The sequence below is a fragment of the Leiobunum rupestre genome, chromosome 3 (assembly GCF_980474605.1).
Source record: "Leiobunum rupestre chromosome 3, qqLeiRupe1.1.hap1, whole genome shotgun sequence".
Classification (NCBI taxonomy): domain Eukaryota; kingdom Metazoa; phylum Arthropoda; class Arachnida; order Opiliones; family Sclerosomatidae; genus Leiobunum; species Leiobunum rupestre.
In genome coordinates, this window is record NC_143386.1 from 677982 (window position 1) to 698917 (window position 20936).

Genomic DNA, 20936 nt, shown 5'->3' on the forward strand with positions numbered 1-20936 from the left:
ACCATTTCTATTTCTGTTATTGGTCCCGTAGGTTTTGTAATTTTTTCAATGTTGGTTTGATTACTAATTTCTGTGGCGTGTGAAGATAATTCAGGATTCTCTCTTTGGGAAATTAATGGAAAATGTGCCAATGAAACATCATTTGATATTTTTGTATGACAATCTTTGACTTGCGTTAAAGATGTGCTCTCTATAGTCTCTTCTTGCCAAATGAAAGGCTAACTTTTATCTCTTTCTGAAACTGATGACGTTAATTTCATCGAGTTGTGCAGCTGGCTTGGACCACTGATACTATCTGGTTGAACAAGAACATAAAGAGGTTTGACCAATTCTTGCGGGGCATGCCACTCTCGCTTCAGTATAGAGACAGGTTCCTTCAAAGGGAGTTTCAATTAACTTAACTTATTACCCACAATATAATAAATATATATATATATACCTTTTGATCGTTTATTGGATCAGGGAAATTTAATATTGGTCCCTTTTCACCTACAAAGTGTTTGGAGCACACATAAGTATCCCTATTCACTTTTGATACTTGGAAATCTGACCTATTAAGCCAGCTAATCCATTTTTGACATTTTGGCAAGTCAGACTTTGGTTTTGGAAATGGAACGAAAGTCACACCTCGCATGTAATCTTTATGAGAATATCGAGAGTCACTGTTGCATCTTGGATTAACACATCCATTTATACGAGTCATTTTAATTAAGCCTTTATGCTAACAAGATATTGCCTATCAAAACTAGGTATTTCTTGATCATTACCGTTTAAAAAGTCCAATTTCGATTTATTTAACCGCAAAATAACAATTGTATTACACTTTTTGTAAGTTTTTACGTAGATTAACACGTCTTGACAAATTATAAACAGCGAAATCTTATAGGGTAGAATGCTACCGCCACGGTCCTTAGATTGAACTAAAGCAGACGATGCAATCTCCCCGACAGTTTTCGCCACCGGTAGCGCTACTAGTTTGATACACATTTCGCGCATGCGCAATAGGGACTTCCTTCAATTCGCCAATTTCCTCTAATAGAGGGCTTATAACAATCTTTTCTACTACATAATAGAATTTGAAGCTGAAGCGGTATATCCCTGTGTTTAGTTAATCCAAGGTTAAATTGTAATTCCAAAAGTAAGATTTGCGTTGAATTCTCCGAATGTTAGGGAAGGTTCGCTGTTTTTAAAGTTCATTTTGGACCTGTACATGTTTCAATGTAACTTTTTAAGTTTATTATTCATTACTCTCACTGAGTGGTTCGCCTAAAGCTTTATTTTATACTGTGATAATTTATATAGTTAAATTGTAATTCCAAAAGCAAGATTTGCGTTGAATTCTCCGAATGTTAGGGAAGGTTCGCTGTTTTTAAAGTTCATTTTGGACCTGCACATGTTTCAATTTAACTTTTTAAGTTTATTATTCATTACTCTCACTGAGTGGTTCGCCTAAAGCTTTATTTCATTTTGTTATATTTTATATATTGGATTTGGAATTCCAAAAGTAAGATTTGCATTGAATTCTTCGAATGTTAGGGAATGTTCGCTGTTTTTAAAGTTCATTTTGGACCTGTACATGTTTCAATTTAACTTTTTAAGTTTATTATTCATTACTCTCACTGAGTGGTTCGCCTAAAGCTTTATTTCATTTTGTTATATTTTATATATTGGATTTGGAATTCCAAAAGTAAGATTTGCATTGAATTCTCCGAATGTTAGGGAACGTTCGCTGTTTTTAAAGTTCATTTTGGACCTGTACATGTTTCAATTTAACTTTTTAAGTTTATTATTCATTACTCTCACTGAGTGGTTCGCCTAAAGCTTTATTTTATACTGTGATAATTTATATAGTTAAATTGTTATTCCAAAAGTAAGATTTGAATAGATATTAAAATTAAGCTTCGAGAAACTGTAATTTCTAGAGTACATTTTTCATTCGATAGTCTTAATTTTTTTAAGGAATAGTATTGAATGGCTTAGTTTTATTTTGCTTCTGATTTAAAAATTAATTTTATTGTTTTTTTACATATGTATAAGGAAGGTTATTTAATTTTTTAATAGTTTAGTTCGAAATTTATTTTGTTATATAAAAATTAAATAACTATATAAGTTTTGTAATTTATATGTTAACTGCTAATACTTTCAGAGTTCTTGTTATTACAATCAAAATGTACAATTGTTGCTGGATTTTTCCATTATCTTGTATTTTAATGTTTTGAATAAAATTTTAATAACAAGTTTGGCTTTTTAAATTATTTGTTCATAATACGATATCCAATGAACGTCCTAGTTTCATACCTATTGAGCCTTGATTGTACCAAATTAAGGCCTAAAGACATCTCTAGGTTTTATAGAAAGACACCCAGGGGACGATCGCCGTTGGACGTCCGAAAACTCGTCCCCGGGACGTACTACGGCTATAGACAAACCGGACATTTGGACGTCCTTTAACGTCCAACCGACGTCAACTCCGGATTTTGGGATGCCCTACGGACGAAGGCATGATCCGAGTGTGACGTCTATCGGATGTCTATAGGACGTGTTTGTGTTTGCTGGGCACCGCCAAGGGAACGGGATTGGCAAAAACAGCGGGGTAAATTTTTTTATTATGAATTAACGTTCATTAAGGTACTAAACATATAGAACATTTATTATTATTTAATTAAAAGTAAAATTTAAAAAGTAGCATATGTGCTCCATAATGCTATTCCTATGGGAGCACATGTGCGACTTTGAAAAAAAAAACACTTATATAGCATTGTTATTAAGCCAAACATATCCTGCAATTAAAATTTTTTAATTCTAAGCAATATTTAAAAAGTAGCATATGTGATCCATAATGCTATTCCAATGGGAGCACATGTGCGACAACGTTGCACAGGTGCTACATTGTCGCACATGTTCGACGTTGAAAAAAACACTTGTATAGCATTGTTATTAAGCCAATCATATCCTACAATTTAATTTTTTTAATTAAAAGCAATATTTAAAAAGTAGCATATTATCTCCATAATGCTATTCCAATGTGAGCACATGTGCGACAACGTCGAACATGTGATACAATGTCTAATATATAATCCAACTATTATTTAACCCTAAAAACATTAAATAAAACAAAAACAAAGCATGTTCTAAAAGGATTAATGTATTAAATAATTGTTTATTACATTCTCTTAAAACTTGCTTTAAAAAATTACCTTTTTTCAATATTAGTTAATATTTCAGTATTAACATACAAATTTCACGGAAGAACTAAATAAATGAAAACCTCAATTAAAATTATTACTCTTTATTTCATTAAAACCTTTACCTTTTTGTATATAATTAATTATTTAAAAATGCGTTTTTAAAATTTATTAAGTCTTAATAAAGTGCACAATTATGATATTAAACGAAAGTATAATATTTAACGTATGAATTGTGTAACTTTGCTAATTTAAAATGACTTTTTATTTTTTAATGTCTGTCGCATATATTATCCAAATGAAAACCTTTATAAAACACTTAAAAACATTTGATAAAACAATATCAAAGCATAAACTACAAAGATTAAGGTTTTAAATAAATGTATTTCACTTCAAGTATTGGATATATTTAAGTAAAGTGCCGCAAAATTAATGGCCTAATTATCTTTTTAATTCGAATGTTTAGAGCTGTAGTAAATAAAATATCGTAAATAGATTAAAAATAACCTTTTATTACTCTTCTGTAAGACCCTTCTTTTTAAAATAACTTATTTTCATTTGATATTAGTAATTATTTTGGTATTTATACACGAATTGTTGTTTTGGAGCACATGTGCTACAAGGGTTTCGTTAAATTAAACCTCAGAAAATCATAGAAAACTGAAATTAATAATATCCCTAGATATTTTAATTAACATTAACCACAGATTACATTTACAGCTAATTACATGCATTTTTACTCAATTTTAAAAAAGTAGCACATGAGTAGTTTAGGACCCTATTCCTAGCCAAAAGGGGGCGTGGCTAGCGCGTCCCCAGCTGCGTGACGGGGGGGAATGAAGCGGGGAATCGCGATTCCGCCCCCCCTCGGGCGCGTGTCGCGCGCGCGTGACCTGAATATTTAATGAGATTAACAGGTGTTTTGAATAATTAATTAGTTGACCTGTCAATCAACTAGAGTAGGTAAGGAAGTGTTTTAAAAAGGGTGAATATTAATGAGCGTGGTATTGTTTTACCGTTAGGGGTCATTGACCTGTTAGATAGTAACATGTGTTTAGGATCAACAAGTAGTTATATTATATGTTTGAATATTAATTTTTGGCGGGAAAGTGTAAGCGTCGCGTGTATAAAAATCAACAAGTGGTTAAATTCTTTAGGTTTATTAATGTACAATTATGTTTGACATGAATATTAATATATGGCTTAAGTTTGTACCTTTATAATTAACCGTTAGGGTTCATGACCTGGTAGCTATAAACTGTTAAAGTTTTGGCGCGAATTTAACATGTGTTCTGAAGACCGTTAGAAATTGTAAGCGTCGATTAACAAGTAGTTACACTCTGTAGGTTTATTATATGTTTGAATATTAATTTTTACCGGGAAAATGTTAGCGTCGCGTGTATAAATCAGCAAGTGGTTAAACAAAAATAGTTAAAAGGGTATATTGAACATTTTCGGTTTGACCAACACCGAACCATAAATCTCTAAGTATAAGACTTCTTCAGGTGTCCAGAGTCCAGGATCAGCAGTGTCCAAATATTTAGTTGCTGAAACTCTTTTGGACCTTCATCCTCTAATTCGAAATTTAAGACTTCTTCAGATGTCCAGAGTCCAGGATTATCAGTGTCCAAATATTTAGTTGCTGAAACTCTTTTGACTCCCATAGAACTCGTATTGAATTCATTATACCAGATGGCCATTATTCCTATTATACAAAGCATAAAGTTTACGATAAATAACTTGACATTTTATATTGACATTTCGAATTTACCGCGCCTCCACGAAAATCCCTACTTTCCAAGCGCACTAGCGCCATCTATTGTACTAAATCACTACCATAAAAATATATTTTTGGGCTGTTAAAAATATATAAAATAAATATCAGTCTAATTTGTTTAATATATACCAATATTCATAACACTTTATAATTAATATAATATAACATTTAACCTAACCGATAATTTTAAGCAACTCGCCTCCTGAAAAATTGCCAAAATCTCTCCTTTCCAAGCCCACTAGCGCCATCTATGTATTACGTTGCAAGATTACCATAAAAATATATTTTCGAACAAAAACTTTTTAAAATATATAGCATAAATATCAGGCTAATTTGTTTATTATATATCAATATTAATAACACTTTATAAATTACTAAATTATATATAATATTTAAGTTAGATGGCGCCACTTTCTTCACCCAGCATCTTCACCCAGCATCTTAAGCAACGCGGTCGAAATAGCCATTCTCCAAAAGAAAGTTAAGCCAGAAGTATTGTTAAGATAATGTTTTAAGTTTTGAACGTTTTAAATAGTATTTCGGTCACTCTAGTTATTGCTAATGGGAACTAAATTGTGCTAAGTATCTAACCGCGTAACTTTTAACATTTTTTTTAGATTTCTAGGAATTATATTGGCCGCATACTTTCTAGGTAAAATTTTAGGCTTATAAATGAACATTTTTTAAAATATTTTAACGTTCTAGGATGTACGCCATTACTAACGGCCATTGGTAAAGCTCAACGAACAGTAACGGACTCATCATTGTCATTTGACAAGGTAAAAAACTATAATTTTGAGCTAGTATTTTGTTTTGGGTCGTATATATAAATATATATATTGTGTTATTCAATTTAAATAAGGTGTATGATAGAAAGATTTATGGGAGGTCGGGGGGGTTAAACTATGTACGAGGCCCCGTCAAAAAGTTTCTCCAGCGCCACCAAGTGAGGCGTTTTAGAACGTATGTCGGGGAAACATTAAGTTGTTTTAAGACTAGCTTAACACACATTTTTTGGTGGAATATTTTACAATAATTTGAATGTTATTATAAGTATATTACCATGTCGAGAGAGATCCCAGCTACTAGTAGATTGTTGATTTTTTCATAAGGAACGTAAGACTTTTTATCAGAAACATTAACGAATTGTGAGAAAACATGGAAAAAATCCCGTCCTTTTATATCAGTAAATCCAGGAAAAACTGGAAATCAGAATCAGGTTATCGATAACTAGAGGTGAATAGCCCTATAAATTAGAAAGGAATGTCATAGTATATAACCAGTTGTTAATATCGTATCTAATTAAAGTTTACGTGGTGGTTCAGGCTAGTGGCCATATTATTTTTGCAATAGACGATCTATTTTTAACATTACCGAGTAACGCTTCGAGCGATTTATACCCGGAAAATACAGCGTCTACTTATAAAGTAAATTTAGGACGACCTTTAAATGTACCTTCAAATTTTGAAGTTGGAATTAGCGAAATTATATTACCGCCAACATGGGAAAATATTACAGAAAAAAACCGGTCATTTTTAGCAGTTTCCACGACAACCGTTAAAAACGTGCAACCGTTTACATACTTTAAAATATCAGTGAAAGTGGGTAAAATTGAAGCGGAGAAAGACCAGAATGGAAATATCCTTCGATATAGTGTCGTGCGAAAACTTATTGCAGCGCTTAATGAAAGTTTAAAAGAATTCGGGCTTGATAATGAAATTAAAATTGAACTCCACACAAAACCAAACGGGCTCTGTTGGAATTTGATAACCACCAATAACTACCATATTATAATTCCCAATGGACCAATTAAAGAGCTTCTCGATTTTGAACCTAACATAAATCCATATCGGAAAGACGGATTTCATATTGGGTCATATTTTTGTACGAAACCTTTTGCTGGTTATATAAAGTCCTTATCGTTAAATAACTTTAATTACATTGAAATTAGAAGTGATAATGTACAAGACGCTGCGTTTAGAGTCGAAACTCGAATTGATTATCAAATACCGACTGGTGCTTACTCGAGTGTCCAAGACATTTTAGACGCAATGATGTTAACCTTGGATGAGGAAATAAGGGATAAATTTAAATTAACCATTAACCATAATGGATCCGTTCACATTGGAGCCGCGGCGGGGTTTGCAATTATATTTCATTCATCTGAGAAAGGTCTCGGTGAAATGCTAGGCTTTACGCGCTTTAGTGAACTCTTGGCCAATACAGATAGTCTCTACGCTGCTGATTTATCAATGGGAGCCAGAACACTATATATATATTCAAATTTAATATATCCTCAATATGTAGGCGATACGTTTGCCCCTTTGATGAAAATAATACCGCTAGCTGGAAATGATAAGCCGTTTGAAAAATCTATTATTTTTGACAAAATTGATTACTATCCTTTGAGAACAAATAATACAGAAATAGTTTAATCATACGATTATTACATAATACATCCAAACATGCTTTTGTAGAAAATATAATAAACATTTCGTATAAGTGTAAATTTTCTTGTCTTATGTGTACATTTAACAGTTTTGTAGGACTATGACGGAAATATTTGTCCAAAAAAAATAGATTTTTAAATAAAATTATAATTTTTCCAAATGTGGATCTTGGTACTGGAAAGGATATCTACAATTTCCACGTTAATTGTAGATTTTCTATATTATAGAACTAGAACGTCGTAAAGATCTTGTATTCGGAACGAAAATGGTTGTAATATAGTATATGTTAAAACCTTGAACCGTCAATTTGCTAATGTTGTTTAAATCTTCAATGTTTGTAATAGAAATTAAAATAGTTGGTGGAAAGTTACCGTGCACATATAAAGAAAAATGATATTGGGTTTATAAGCGATTGTTCAATGATTTTTATCCATCAAAAACAACAAAATCATAATCAATTCAAATTGAAATATTCAACAAAGGCTATTTTATTTAGAACATCAACCTAACATTTGTTTCAAAATATCAAACTTATTTTTTTTAAATTTCAATCTCAACTATTTGACAACAGATACAAATATTATTTACGGATAGAGGAATTTATAACATTGTTATTTAAATTGTTATAAACTAATTAATTTTTCTTTAATTAGAGCTCAAACTTATTTTTAATGAATCTTTTGATTATTTTTTCTATTAAATTATTATTCTTATATTTGTTTTTGGTTTAATTTAATTTTATTTTTTAATTAACTCAATATTAATTTAGTATATTTGTTTGTGCTGTCTTGTTTACCAACATATATAAACATCCTTTTTTTATCTGCAAAGTTCGTTTTGGTTAATATAAATTATAATTATTATTGAATATCTTCAATGAAAGTAAATGGTTGTTTTGAATTTTTTTTTAACAAATATTAAAAATAAAATTTAAATTAATTTTTAAAATATTTTTATAAATAGAATTCCTAACATATTTAACATTAGTTGAAAATGTAAAATTCGCTCTGCAAACATAAAAAACCGAATATTTAAATTTTAATAACTAACAGATGAAATCCGAAGCGCATTGTGAATTTAACAGAATTAATAATGAAACGTTAATAACGGTTTAAAATTAAAAAAATAATCGATTTAAATATCCTCTTTTTTTAAGGAACATGCTTCTGCAATTAATATTTCTATTTTGAATTCTATGTACTTAACAGTTGAATTGTCTTTGTGTTTAAACTGAAATCCATAAATAAAACGGTTATATGACACAGGTTGTAGAACATGTCGTCTAAACAGTTAACTGATCAATTTTAATAAATTTAATGTTAATTGGATTTTCTAAATTTTCCGATTGAATTGCAAATCTGAGGAAATCGAAACCATTTAAATTCTGGTTTCCCCATAAATAACTTCATTTTTTTAACTTTTAAAGAGGGCGATTTTTGAGACATCTTGCGTTTTCCCATTTCAACTGTGATATAATAAAAAAAATTACTCGCAATTAGGTTTTACAGTGATATTATACAACTCAACAAATAACTTATATTTTGAAAAATATTAAATTCCTCGAGGTTAGCAGGTTTGTGTATTGATGGGGGAAAGCACATTCCAACGATACGAACACCCTTTTTAAATATAAAAAGTACATGTATTTACGATAAATTTGTATTATAATTATCGTTTAATAAGGTTGAAAATAATTACAAAATATAAATTATTTTTGAAACATAATTATTTGATTAATTATTTCTAAAGGTGATTTTAAATATACTATATTATGAAAAAAGATTTTACCTTGACTTATTTTTATATAACCTGAAATCTTCGGGGTTTTTAATTTATGATAATATTAATATCTACACATACATAATTTGTATAAAAACTTGAATTATACCTTTAATCATTAGAAATATATTCGCCGTGTAAACGAGAGAGTTGAATATTAAGAAATACAGTTTTTCTTCAATTTTGGAGATAAAAGTATGTTATTTAGTAATTTTAATATTCTTTAATTATATTTTTTAATTATTTCTTCATTTTATACAGTGGACGAGAGTTCTTGCAAAAATTTGTTAGAAAGAGGTTCTGTTAAAGTACAAAAAGATGGTTTTATTTGTTGTCCTTATTGTTTTGGATATACCGAGTCGTTAGAAACATATGGTGGACTCCTGTATTATTGTTGGAATAAACAATGTCGATTTTACTACCAACCTGTTGTTTTTAGACAAGGCAATTGTTTATCAATGAGAATTCCATCGGATGCATTATTATTCTTTCCTCAACATATAATTTGTATAATATGTGGTGTAAGAGGAAATAGAAGACGTTCAAGAGATACAGATTGTATAGAATCCGAATATAGTTCGGTATGTATTTATCCTCGATCTAAAAAAAAACTGTGTATAAAATGAAATAAATCTTTTTTTTATAAATATTTCTTGTATTATATAGAGAAAAGTTACATAAACAACAGAGCAATACAAAATAAAATTGAATTTTTTGAAAAAAAAAACCGTTTTTTAATTCACATTAAATATATACAACGTTTGTTAGAGCAACCAGTTTTTTTTTCTCACTGGCTCTGTGGAATGTCTCCTGGCAAAACGTGATCTGCGTTTATAATTTTATTGATTAATTCAATCTGGCGCGGAGATGCGAAAGTTGGGAAAAATAGAGTAGGATCAATGATGCCAGATGTTAATAAACATTTTTGCGTTTAATTGATATAATTAGTCAATTGTTGAAAAATCCAAACTAGTTTTCCAAGGCTGTAACTGTAGTTGATAACGTTTACACGTGACGATAATTAAGGGGTGGGTATGAAATCAGTTTTACAAGGATAATGCAATTGAACCTGTTCTATCCTAGAGGTAATTTTTTAATTTATGAATTTAAAGATATATAGATATTTTTTATAGTCCACAATGCGGCAGAGTTTCATAGAGCGTGTTTCTGGTAACATGTTTCGGCAGAAAGTTAAAATTATCAATCAATGTAAGTAATGTTTAATTTTGAAAATAATTCAAATTATTAAACTTAATGTTGTTTTAATTTAGCCACCGTTAAACACCCGTTCGTTCTCTGTGTATAGTCAGAGAAAATTCTATCTACAATGTTGCTATTTTTGTTTTAAAAAGTTAATTATTTTTTATTTATTTTAAATAAATGGTTTTGGAATTTTTATTGATTATGTAACTTAAAAATGATTTTCCAACTTTAGAATATATTATTTTACTATTAAAAATTAACCAGCCATCCATTTGGGTAAAATTATAGCCTTTCGAGTTGCAAAAGTTAGTGCTCGGCAGTAGATTAATCCATGAATAAAATAAGCTCGGCTATATTTCAATATTTATTTAAATAACCAATAGTTTAATAAAAATTGCAAAATGTTTAAATAATTGAAAGTGAATAAGCCTATTATTTAAATAAAAACAAACAATTACTTAAATAAATACCGCTTTTATTCATTGTAATTTGTTGTGTTTTTTAAATATGTATTGATTGTTTATTATGTCGTTATTGTATTATTTATTTATCTCCAAAAGTAAATAAAGTTTCATTTCAACAGGGGTAAAACATAAGTTATTGGGCGGATATTGACCAATCAGGCCTATTGCAATTTGTTGTGTTTTAAAATATGTATTTTATTTCGACAGGGGTAAGTTAAATTGTATTTTATTTCGACCGGGGTTATACATAAGGGGCTATATCTCGGGCGGATATTGACCAGCCCCATTGTAATTTGTTTTAAAATGTGTATACATAGTTTGCACCGAAGGGAGGGGCCTATGGTCTCCAAGGAAACTGGGAGGGCGATCAAAAATTCAAACCATTTCGCGCGTAGCTACTAAATAGGTAGCCATTTTGTTGGTAATCTCGTCAAAGCGACAAAACTAATTAGATTTATGCTTTCAAATTTTAAATGGGCCCTAAACAAAGTCAGAATAGATTCTAAGGCCGGGTTATTTAAATAAAATATCAAATTACGACAGAAATATCTACGAAAAGAAGTTGACAAAGCTTATCAAAGTTAGGCCTTTGCGGTCATCCTTTAACTACTCGAACAATTTTTAACCAGGCAGATAACCATTTTTAACGTGAAACTAATTTCTTAATCATTTGAAAATAATTAAAATCCGCAAACAACTGATTGAAATTGTTAACCCTCCCGTTTTACTAAGAAATCTACACCGGCAAAATGGCGGCATAGTTCATTCTAGCTCAAATTAAATATGTATTCTTGGCTCTTATATCTATACTTGGAACTGCGTCATTGATGACGTAGGGATGCAAACTATGTATTGATTGTTTATTTATTTATTTCCAAAAAGTAAATAAAGTTTAATTTTCAACAGGGGTAAGTTGGATATTACGTGATTGGCTGTGGCCAAAAGTTGCCAAGGATATAAAGCGAAGGTTTCCCCATCTCGCAAATAACTAATTGGCGTTTTAAACGGCGAAAAAACGAAAAAAAGAAAAAAATGACACCAAAAGTAAATAAGTTGACGTAATCGGAGGGGTCACATATTACCGCCGATATCTCGGTTCGACCTTGTCCGATCGTGACCAAACTTGTTGGGGTGATAGACCGAGGCTTAGAGGTTGTGAACAGTGTTCGAGCGTCGAGGTCAAAGATCATCTTCAAGGTGAAATTTAAAGTTAAAATATTTTTTTGAATTTTTACAAGGACAAAAATTTTTGTTTTTGAAAATATTTTGGGGGTGTCTTGGGGGGGTTATGGCGGCCATCTTGGAAAAAATGGTTCATATTTAGTCCTTCTCTACTCATCTAACAAAATATAAATTTATTTAGATACATTCCGACTACATTGGAACAATTTAAAAAATTGGGTCTACCAGAAAAACACAATAACTTTTGGTATAATTATGTTAAATACAGTTTTATACTTGAATCATATTCATAACATGAGCTTTAGCCTCATTTAAAAAATGAGTCCTTTGCTCGTAGATATATTTAGTTGGTAAATTTTTTATGTTGAATTACAGAACACTGAAATAAATACGTGAGAGCAGTCATCACTTATTTGGTAAATATTCAATACTTTTAGTGATTTAAATTATGTTTCTATATGTTCTCGAGATCTCTTATTTTCAATAGATCTTATATTTCCTTTCTCGTCTAAATAAAAAAAAACAAAATTAATAATGAAGTGTTACCCCGAATGCATATACAAGCTATGGGATCAATAAGTGAATTGTAGTTAATATTTTTTACTTAGGACCACTGAAACAAGTCCGCAGTAAATACATGTTAACTCTTCCCCGTAGCCGAAGTTAGGTTAAAATTATTTAAGCTATTAAAACTTCAATCGAGGCCCTTTTAAACTTTATAAAAAAACCAAATTGTTTCTGGCACTTGAAATAGCTCGTAACATAACATCTCATAACCTGGATTAAACATTAAAAACCTCTAGTGAAACAAGTCCGCATTAAATACAAGTTTACTCTTCCCCGTAGCCGAATTTAGTTTAAAAAAGTTAAGATTTGAAACCTCCATTCGAGGTTACAAACCCTCCAGTTAGAGGATGAGTCTCAATAAATCGGAGTATGGTGGCTGCTCTATTAAGTACAACACCCCGACTGGTACCTAAGTCGTCTACGGACGATTTGGTGCCATAACGTTTCTCCGAAGATAAAAATCAACAAGCCAAAGCTGCAAAACTCTGCAAGCTTTGCAATGCTTATTTTAAGAAGGCTTTTTCGCCGAGACCGCGCCGAAACGCATCTCGACTAGCGTAGCCAACAAACGCAAAAGGCACGAACGATATCATTGCAGCGACTAGACAGGATTCTGACTTAGTCATAATCCTACGGATGGTAGCTTCGCACCACTGGCCGCTCGACCAAACACATGTACCAAGTGTCCGAACCTGCGGTTCCTCTCGTACTGAGCAGGATTACTATCGCAACGACATGTCAACAGTAGGGTAAAACTAACCTGTCTCACGACGGTCTAAACCCAGCTCACGTTCCGTATTAGTGAGTGAACAATCCAACGCTTGGCGAATTCTGCTTCGCAATGATAGGAAGAGCCGACATCGAAGGATCAAAATGCGACGTCGCTATGAACGCTTGGCCGCCACAAGCCAGTTATCCCTGTGGTAACTTTTCTGACACCTCTTGCTTATAACTCTTAAAGTCAAAAGGATCGATAGGCCCCGCTTTCGCGGTCCGTATTCATACTGAAAATCAAGATCAAGCCAGCATTTGCCCTTTTGCTCTACGCGAGGTTTCTGTCCTCGCTGAGCTCGCCTTATAACACCTGCGTTACCTTTTGACAGATGTACCGCCCCAGTCAAACTCCCCGCCTGACACTGTCCTCGGAGTGGATCGCGCTGAACTGCGAGAGCCCGGCACTTAGTGCTAGAAAGGTGAACCTTTCGGTTCGCTCTCCGCTTCACCGAGTAAGTAAAGAAACGATGAAAGTAGTGGTATTTCACCGGTGGCCGCAAGCGAACTCCCACTTATGCTACACCTCTCATGTCTCTTCACAGAGTCAGACTAGAGTCAAGGTCAAAAGCCCCACGAAGAGACAGGAGCGGAAAGAGACCCGCGGCAGCCAGTGAAGTTCATTAATGAAAGTTATATCACACAATGACAGAATACATAGGTTAATAAAGTAATATTGTTTTTTTTTGTTGTTTTTGTAGGTAATCGATAAGTAACTCATATAATTATTTGTTATATATAAATGGCGAGACGAACAATGTGGGAACGAGGAAGGAGTAGTGGAAGACTCGAAGAAGAATAGGTGATGTCCATTTTTGACGACGTTGATGATTGAACATGTGTGACATGAAGAAGCGATGTATAATCTAGACGATACGGAGTAAGTGGATGACGTGGAGAGAAATGTCTAAGATATTATATTGAGATGATCTGGATGACGTGGATGACTTGAAGATTTGTAATTTTTTTAAGTATTAGTTGTAGATGACGAGGAAGTTGTGGATGACTTGAAAAGGTAGGTGCTTGTTTGTGTATTTTTGTATATATATAACGATAAACGTGGGTGACTTGATCAGGAAAATATATATATAATTTCCCGGTGTGGAAGGTGTTGATGATTTGAAGAATTATTATTTTGTGGATGACGATGACGAGGGTGACTTGAAGAGGGTTTTTTACTTTGACGACGAAGAAGACCTGGATGACTTGCAGAGTAATAGGTGTGGTTTTTATGACGATGATGAGGGTGATTGCTTAGATTGATTACATGAGCAATAGGACGACTTGAAGAGGTAAGTAAGTGTTTTTTGATGATGATTACGAGGGTGACTTGAAGAAGTGTAGTGTTTTTAAAAGGTGTAGACGAGGGTGACTTGAAGAGGGGAGTTTGTCGACTTGGAGAAGACGAGGGTAACTTGAAGAATTTTTTTGGTGAAGACGAGGGTGACTTGAAGAGGTGTAGTGTTTGGTTTTTTTGGATGGCGATGACGAGGGTGACTTAAAGAGTTGTATGGGTTATGTATGGTGACGACGAGGGTGACTTGAAGAAATGGTTTTGTAGACTTGAAGAAGACGAAGGTAACTTGAAGGCTTTTTTATTATTTTTTTTATTAATGAAGACGAAGGTGACTTGAAGAGGTGGAGTGTTTTTTTTGGATGGCGATGACGAGGGTGACTTGAAGAGGTGTATTTTTTGGATGGTGATGACGAGGGTGACTTGAAGATATGGTTTTGTAGACTGGAAGAAGACGAGGGTGACATGAAGAGGTGTAGGGTTTTTTTATTTTTGTTTTTAGATGGCGATGGCGGGGGTGACATGAAGAGATGTATATAGTTTTTTTTTGATGTCGATGACGAGGGTGGCTTGAAGAGGTGTAAAGTTTTTATAGGGTGATGACGAGGGTGATTTGAAGAGGGGGTTTGTCGACTTGAAGAAGACGAGAGTAACTTGAAGGATATTTTTGTTATTGATGAAGACGAAGGTGACTTGAAGAGGTGTAGTGGGTTTTTTTATTTATTTTTTGTATGGTGATGACGAGGGTGTCTTGAAGATGGGGGTTTGTCGACTTGAAGGAGACGAGGGTGACGACACCAAACACTGGTTAATTGAATTTTTTTTTTGTGTTTTCTTTGTTTTAAACCCTAAAATGTCAAAATTAAAAGTGATAAATTTCATTAGATCAGATAAATTAGAACGGTTTGAGGGGGACAATAGTAAGTCAGATTTATTAGCTATGAAGCTGGGGCGATCGATAAAACTTTCGTAAGGGGGCAAGACCAGATGTAATGGTCCGGGTCGGCCGTATCATGACCACAAGCGCACCCAGAGTGTTCTAAATGACCAAGCTGTAAAAGATATGAAGGGAACTTACCATGGCCTGTGAGGATTTCTGAAAGAAAAAATATTGTCTCAAAACCGACGACTGAAACCGAAGGTAAAAAAGCGAATGTAAAGCGGCCTTTGTCACTGGACGACCACGCCGCTTGCCACGTGTGGAGGGATAACTCGTTTAGTGTTTTTTAAAGGAAAGCTTTGTTAAGGGCAAGGGAATAGCAATAGCTGTTGGTGATTGGTGAGCATTTTTGGCTAATTCATCTGCTCGTTCATTGCCTGCGGTACCGCAATGGGCCTTTGTCGAAAGTAAGATAACATTGGAAAATTGGAAGAGTAGCTTTTTAATTTTATTGATAAAAATGTTAGTGTTACGGGAATTACGAATAGCGGAAATAGAAGAGAAGCTGTCAGTGAAAATATTGGTGGTAGAGTCGAGATTATTATCTGATATCCAAAGCAGTGCGTGGTTAATAGCGAGAACCTCGGCGTGAAAAATGTCAGCGCTAGGGGGTAGTGTAAATTGTCTATATAAAAGTTCAACTGAATCAGCGTATACTACAAAGGCAATATCTGTAAATATCTCCAAACCCAATCCTGAAGGCGAGGGCTGGTCGTAGGTGATAGTGGGGTGTTGCGCTGGATGAATGGTAAGAAGGAGATCGGGTTTTAAGAAGCCCTCATCAGAGAAGAAAATGTCACAGTGAAGACTGTTCTGACCCATATTGTATGTCCGAAAGATGGTAGATTCCTGACTAATGGTAAACGCGACTGGTTGTATGCCGGTTATGGTAAGTAAGCTCATGGTTGAAGCAGCGCGGTAACTTCGAGAAATTCGAAGAAGGCAAATTCGTTGGATCGAAGATAGCATTCTTAACATGATTGAATTTCCCTTCTCCTTCCACCAAACACCACAAGCGTAGACTATAATACGTTCCAGCCCTCTCTTGTAAAGGGACTGAAGTGCCATCCCTTTCACCCCCCAGTGTTTTCGAGCGACTGCAGCCATACTCTGAACTAAAGAAGACACCTTGATCTTAATTGAGAGAGGATGTGGGAGCCATGACAATCCGGAGTCAATAGTGACACCGAGATAAACGAACGAATTGACGTTGGGGAGTGCGGAGCCGTTAAGTCTGAAATATGGGAGACGGGCAACGGGTTTAGCGGTCTTACCGAAGGTAATTGCCTTCGATTTAGACATAGAAAAGCAAAGTTTATTGCTGATAGCCCAGTTGTGAAGGGATGATAAAACTCCTGACCAAGTTGTTCCAACAAACGGCGCGATGAAGAGCGTAGCATTCCCAAGAGGTCGTCAGCGAAAGATTGAATATCTGCACCAGGTGGAAGGGGCAGAGAAAAAACAGAGTCGCAAACAATATTCCACAAAATTGGACCAATGCACGACCCCTGGGTAACGCCACGGGAAACATCCTTGACCAGCTCGAAGTTAGTGGTAGAATAGACCGCCTTTCGTCTAAGAAGGAAGGTTTCAATTAGGTAATAGATATTTCTCGGGCAACGCTACGAACGAAGGGCCGCGAGAATACTAGGGACCCAGATGTTATCGAAAGCTCCCTTGATATCAAGTGAAAGAAAAGATGTGTAGAAATTTGATGCTCTATTCTCGTAAGCGAAATCCACCGCACGACCAAGAGCGTGAGAGTTGGATAAGCCTGATAGAAAGCTAAATTGCCTATGATCGAGCAATGAATTCCGCTCCAAGAAATGAGTTAGCCGGTTTGTCAAAAGCTTATCGAGAACCTTTCCAAATGATGGTGGAATACAAATGTCTATATGAGTCTGGACATTTAGAGTCGCGGTTTGGTTTTTTAAGTAGGATGGCCTTAGATAACTTGAGTGAGTCCGGAAAATATCTTAGGGTAAGGCAGGCGTTGTACAGGTGAGTTAAGTGTCGGATGTTATCTTTTAAGGCATGCAAAACCACTTCAATTGGGATGCGGTCCAACCCAGAAGCACGACCACTGGAAAAGGTCGATAGGACTCATATTCATTGTCTGTGAATATAAAGTCATTCGGTGTAAGAATATCGGAAGTAAGGGAATTGCGAAGAAATGAATTATCGATAATGACCTGTACCGTGTCTTTAAGATTTGTGGTAAGAGACCCATCAGGTTTAGAAATACATGATAGAGTGGGGGGCGTATAGATTTTATTAGCACAAATTTTGTAGGGTAAAGAAAATGGAGAATTGGCGTCCACCGACGTGCAAAAGGACTCCCACGACTTTTGTTTAGCTGTCTTAATGGATCTTTTGTAAATTGCGAGACCACGTTTATAAGCTATTTGGAGATCATTACGCGCTGTAGGATCACAATTGCACTGCCATCGGCGACGGAGAGCACGGACTATCTTACGCTCAATAGCCAATGAATCATTCCACCAAGGCACTGATTTAAAGCGACCAGCCCTCTTCACTTTTAATTTGGCCTTGCAGATAGTAGTTACATTAGATGTTAAAAGGGAGACGTAATTGTCGATGTCCTTGGTCGAATTTAAGGGTGGTAATAACAGGCGATCAAAGACCAACTTTGCAGCTTTGACAAAATTGGTCCAATCAACCGAACGGGTACTGAAGGTGTCGGGCATGCACGAGGGATTAGTATTGGAGCATAAGGCGAATAAAATGAAGCGGTGGTCCGAGCAGAATTCGGAGTCAGAAACTGACCAGTTAAGGATTTTGTCAAATAGGGAACCCGAACACAGCCCAAAATCGATCCAACTACGACCCATAGCGCTAGTGAAAATGGGGCCAGACAGGGGTTATTGATTACGAAAAGGTCTTCAGTATTGATGAAATCAATCATTGGATCCCCACTTGGGCAAATGGTCGGCGAGCCCCAAAGGGGATGTTTGGTATTAAAGTCGCCACAAATCAGAATGGGAGTAGGGGTTAAGGCCGAGCTGAGATTGATTAAAAAATTCGAGAAATCACAGGTGGGAGACGCGTAAACAGAACAGACCCTAAAATGGAATGATCGGTAGCGAACATCAATACATACTAAATCACTAGAGGCGCTGATAAGAAACACATCTATGTCGTTACGTAAGACTATTATGGCGCAACGCGCGTTAAGTGCCGAAGAAAAAATACGAGAAGACAGAGGAAAGCCGATAATGGAATTTGGTACAGAAACGTAAGGTTCCTGAATAAGAGAAATGTAAATTTTTTCTTCTAAGAAGATTTGGCATATGTTTGCCGTGACTTGGATTGAGCGACCTAAATTGAGTTGAAGAAATTTGATTGTCGAAGGAAAATTATCACTGTGACGGGTCATAGCAAATATGAGATTGACGAAGTTGGAGCTCCCTTACATATGAAGGGCATTGGAAACTGAGTCTGAAATGATTGGTTGCTAGCGTTGTAGGTTTAGTGGTGTTGGAAAGTGAGCAATTGCGGCAGGAAGGATTGGTTTTGTTGACGAATTCGCGATACGAGTGTTCACCCCCGCAGATAGTACATATCTGAATGGGAGATTGGCAACGTGATCGACGATGGCCCACCAGGCCGCATTTAAAACATTGTGGCACGTCGATGTGTTCCCGTATTGGGTAGCTTACCCAACCCAAGTACATGCGTCGTTTCGCCATTAAATATTGAAAACATTGGGTGGGCATTCTATGATCCAATGGTTGGAGTCATTTGGGCCACGGAGACTTAAACATGGAGTGATAGAATCCTGGTTATCACTAAGATCGTTCTGAGCAATGATAGTGTCAACCAGAGTTTCTTTCGAAATGGATTTATCCACTCCAGAGACCATAATACGCGGCTGAAAGCGCTTAGGCGAGACCAAGGTGAATTCATCCTGGGACGCCGAAGCAGACTCAAGATGAGTTTTTAGAATGGATATATCATTTTTCGTAGGACATCTAATCACGTCACCCTTACCGTTACGGCAAGGACGAACGTGATCGATTCCTATTCCGATTGCCTGAGGGTTGACTCTCTCCTGGACAGATGCAGAGTGGGAGTGGTCGAATAAGAGGTGGTCGTTGTCTAGGGAGAGGGGGCCAATCAGACTGGTTGAGTGGTGGGTTGACCGGCGGCGAATCCGATGATTTGGATCGTCGAATATCCCTGATAATACGATTGCGCTCCTCCAGAACACCCTCGAGGTGGCTAATAGAAAGTTGCTGGTCGGAGACAATCGACGCAAGAAGCTCAAAGAGATCAGAAATTTTCTCTCTGGTCAACTTTTTAATGCTTTTAGACTCGCTATGGAGAAGATCTTGAAGGTCGCGGATGGAAGAGCGAACGACAGCGTAGGGGTTAAGATATCAAAAATACAATTGAAATTTGGCTAGCACAAATGGTTTCCGAGATATGGCTTGTTGAAGAAAATGGCAACTTGGAAGCGCGTGGAAGAAGAAACAAATTCCAAAAATGGTCCGAAAAGGTCCAAAAAGGGGGCAAACGAACGAGGGGGACAAACACTAAACTAATAGTTTAGTCGGTGAAAATGTTGTCCAAATTTTGATAGAAGGAACCGTTTAGGCCCTGTGACGTCACGAAGTTTGCGAATTCCGCCCTCGCTAACTCCCCGTAGAAAGGACAAAAAGGGTAAAGTTTGCAGCCAGCGAATACAGTAAAGGATAGCTTCCAGCGTCTGCTGTTATAGATGGTAAAAATGAAGCACTGTAACGCCTAACGGCAAACGTGAAACGCCTAGAGACACAAAAACGGGTGTGACCCTTGTGCCCCCAGCAAAAACCCAAAATTTATAACCTCCCCCCTGCCCACGACACTACCTCTAAAAGCCTTTTCACACGAGCCAACTTTTTGATCCAACTAGATGAGTCAACTTGAGCTGAGTAAACTAGTTGGTTCGTGTGAATAAAAGTTCGATGAGTTGATCCACCAAAAAAGTACGCCAGAAAAAAATGGATCACTGATCCATTTTTGCTGACTCAGCATTTTGATTTGAAAAGTTGGCTCGTGTGAAAAGACCTTTAGAAGGTCTAAGAGGGGATACTATCTAAACTAGACTAGCTACAGCCGTATTATACGGCAGATAACCAATGCCTAGGGGAAGCTAGTAGGTAAAGTGTACGAACCGCTCCGTTAGTATAAAGGTGCCGTGGTCCACTTCGATGATAAAAGCGATGACGTTGCTGAAGGAGGCAATGGAGGTCGTTGATATTTGAAAGAGGAAGACGTGGCCTGCTGGGATTGGCTGGTGGTCTAGCCCGCAGTCTGCACTA

General features: G+C 35.4%; 1 protein-coding gene and 1 pseudogene across 1 annotated transcript; both read right to left on the bottom strand.

The window, feature by feature from the left end:
- Nucleotides 1–12936: 12936 nt before the first annotated feature.
- LOC149949066 (large subunit ribosomal RNA) lies at nt 12937–13960 on the bottom strand (annotated as a pseudogene).
- Nucleotides 13961–15888: 1928 nt separating this feature from the next.
- LOC149949067 (uncharacterized) lies at nt 15889–16719 on the bottom strand. The gene has a single exon (XM_090169145.1). The coding sequence runs from the start codon at nt 16717–16719 to the stop codon at nt 15889–15891; it is 831 nt and encodes a 276-aa protein (XP_090025271.1).
- Between the last annotated feature and the right edge of the window lie 4217 nt (nt 16720–20936).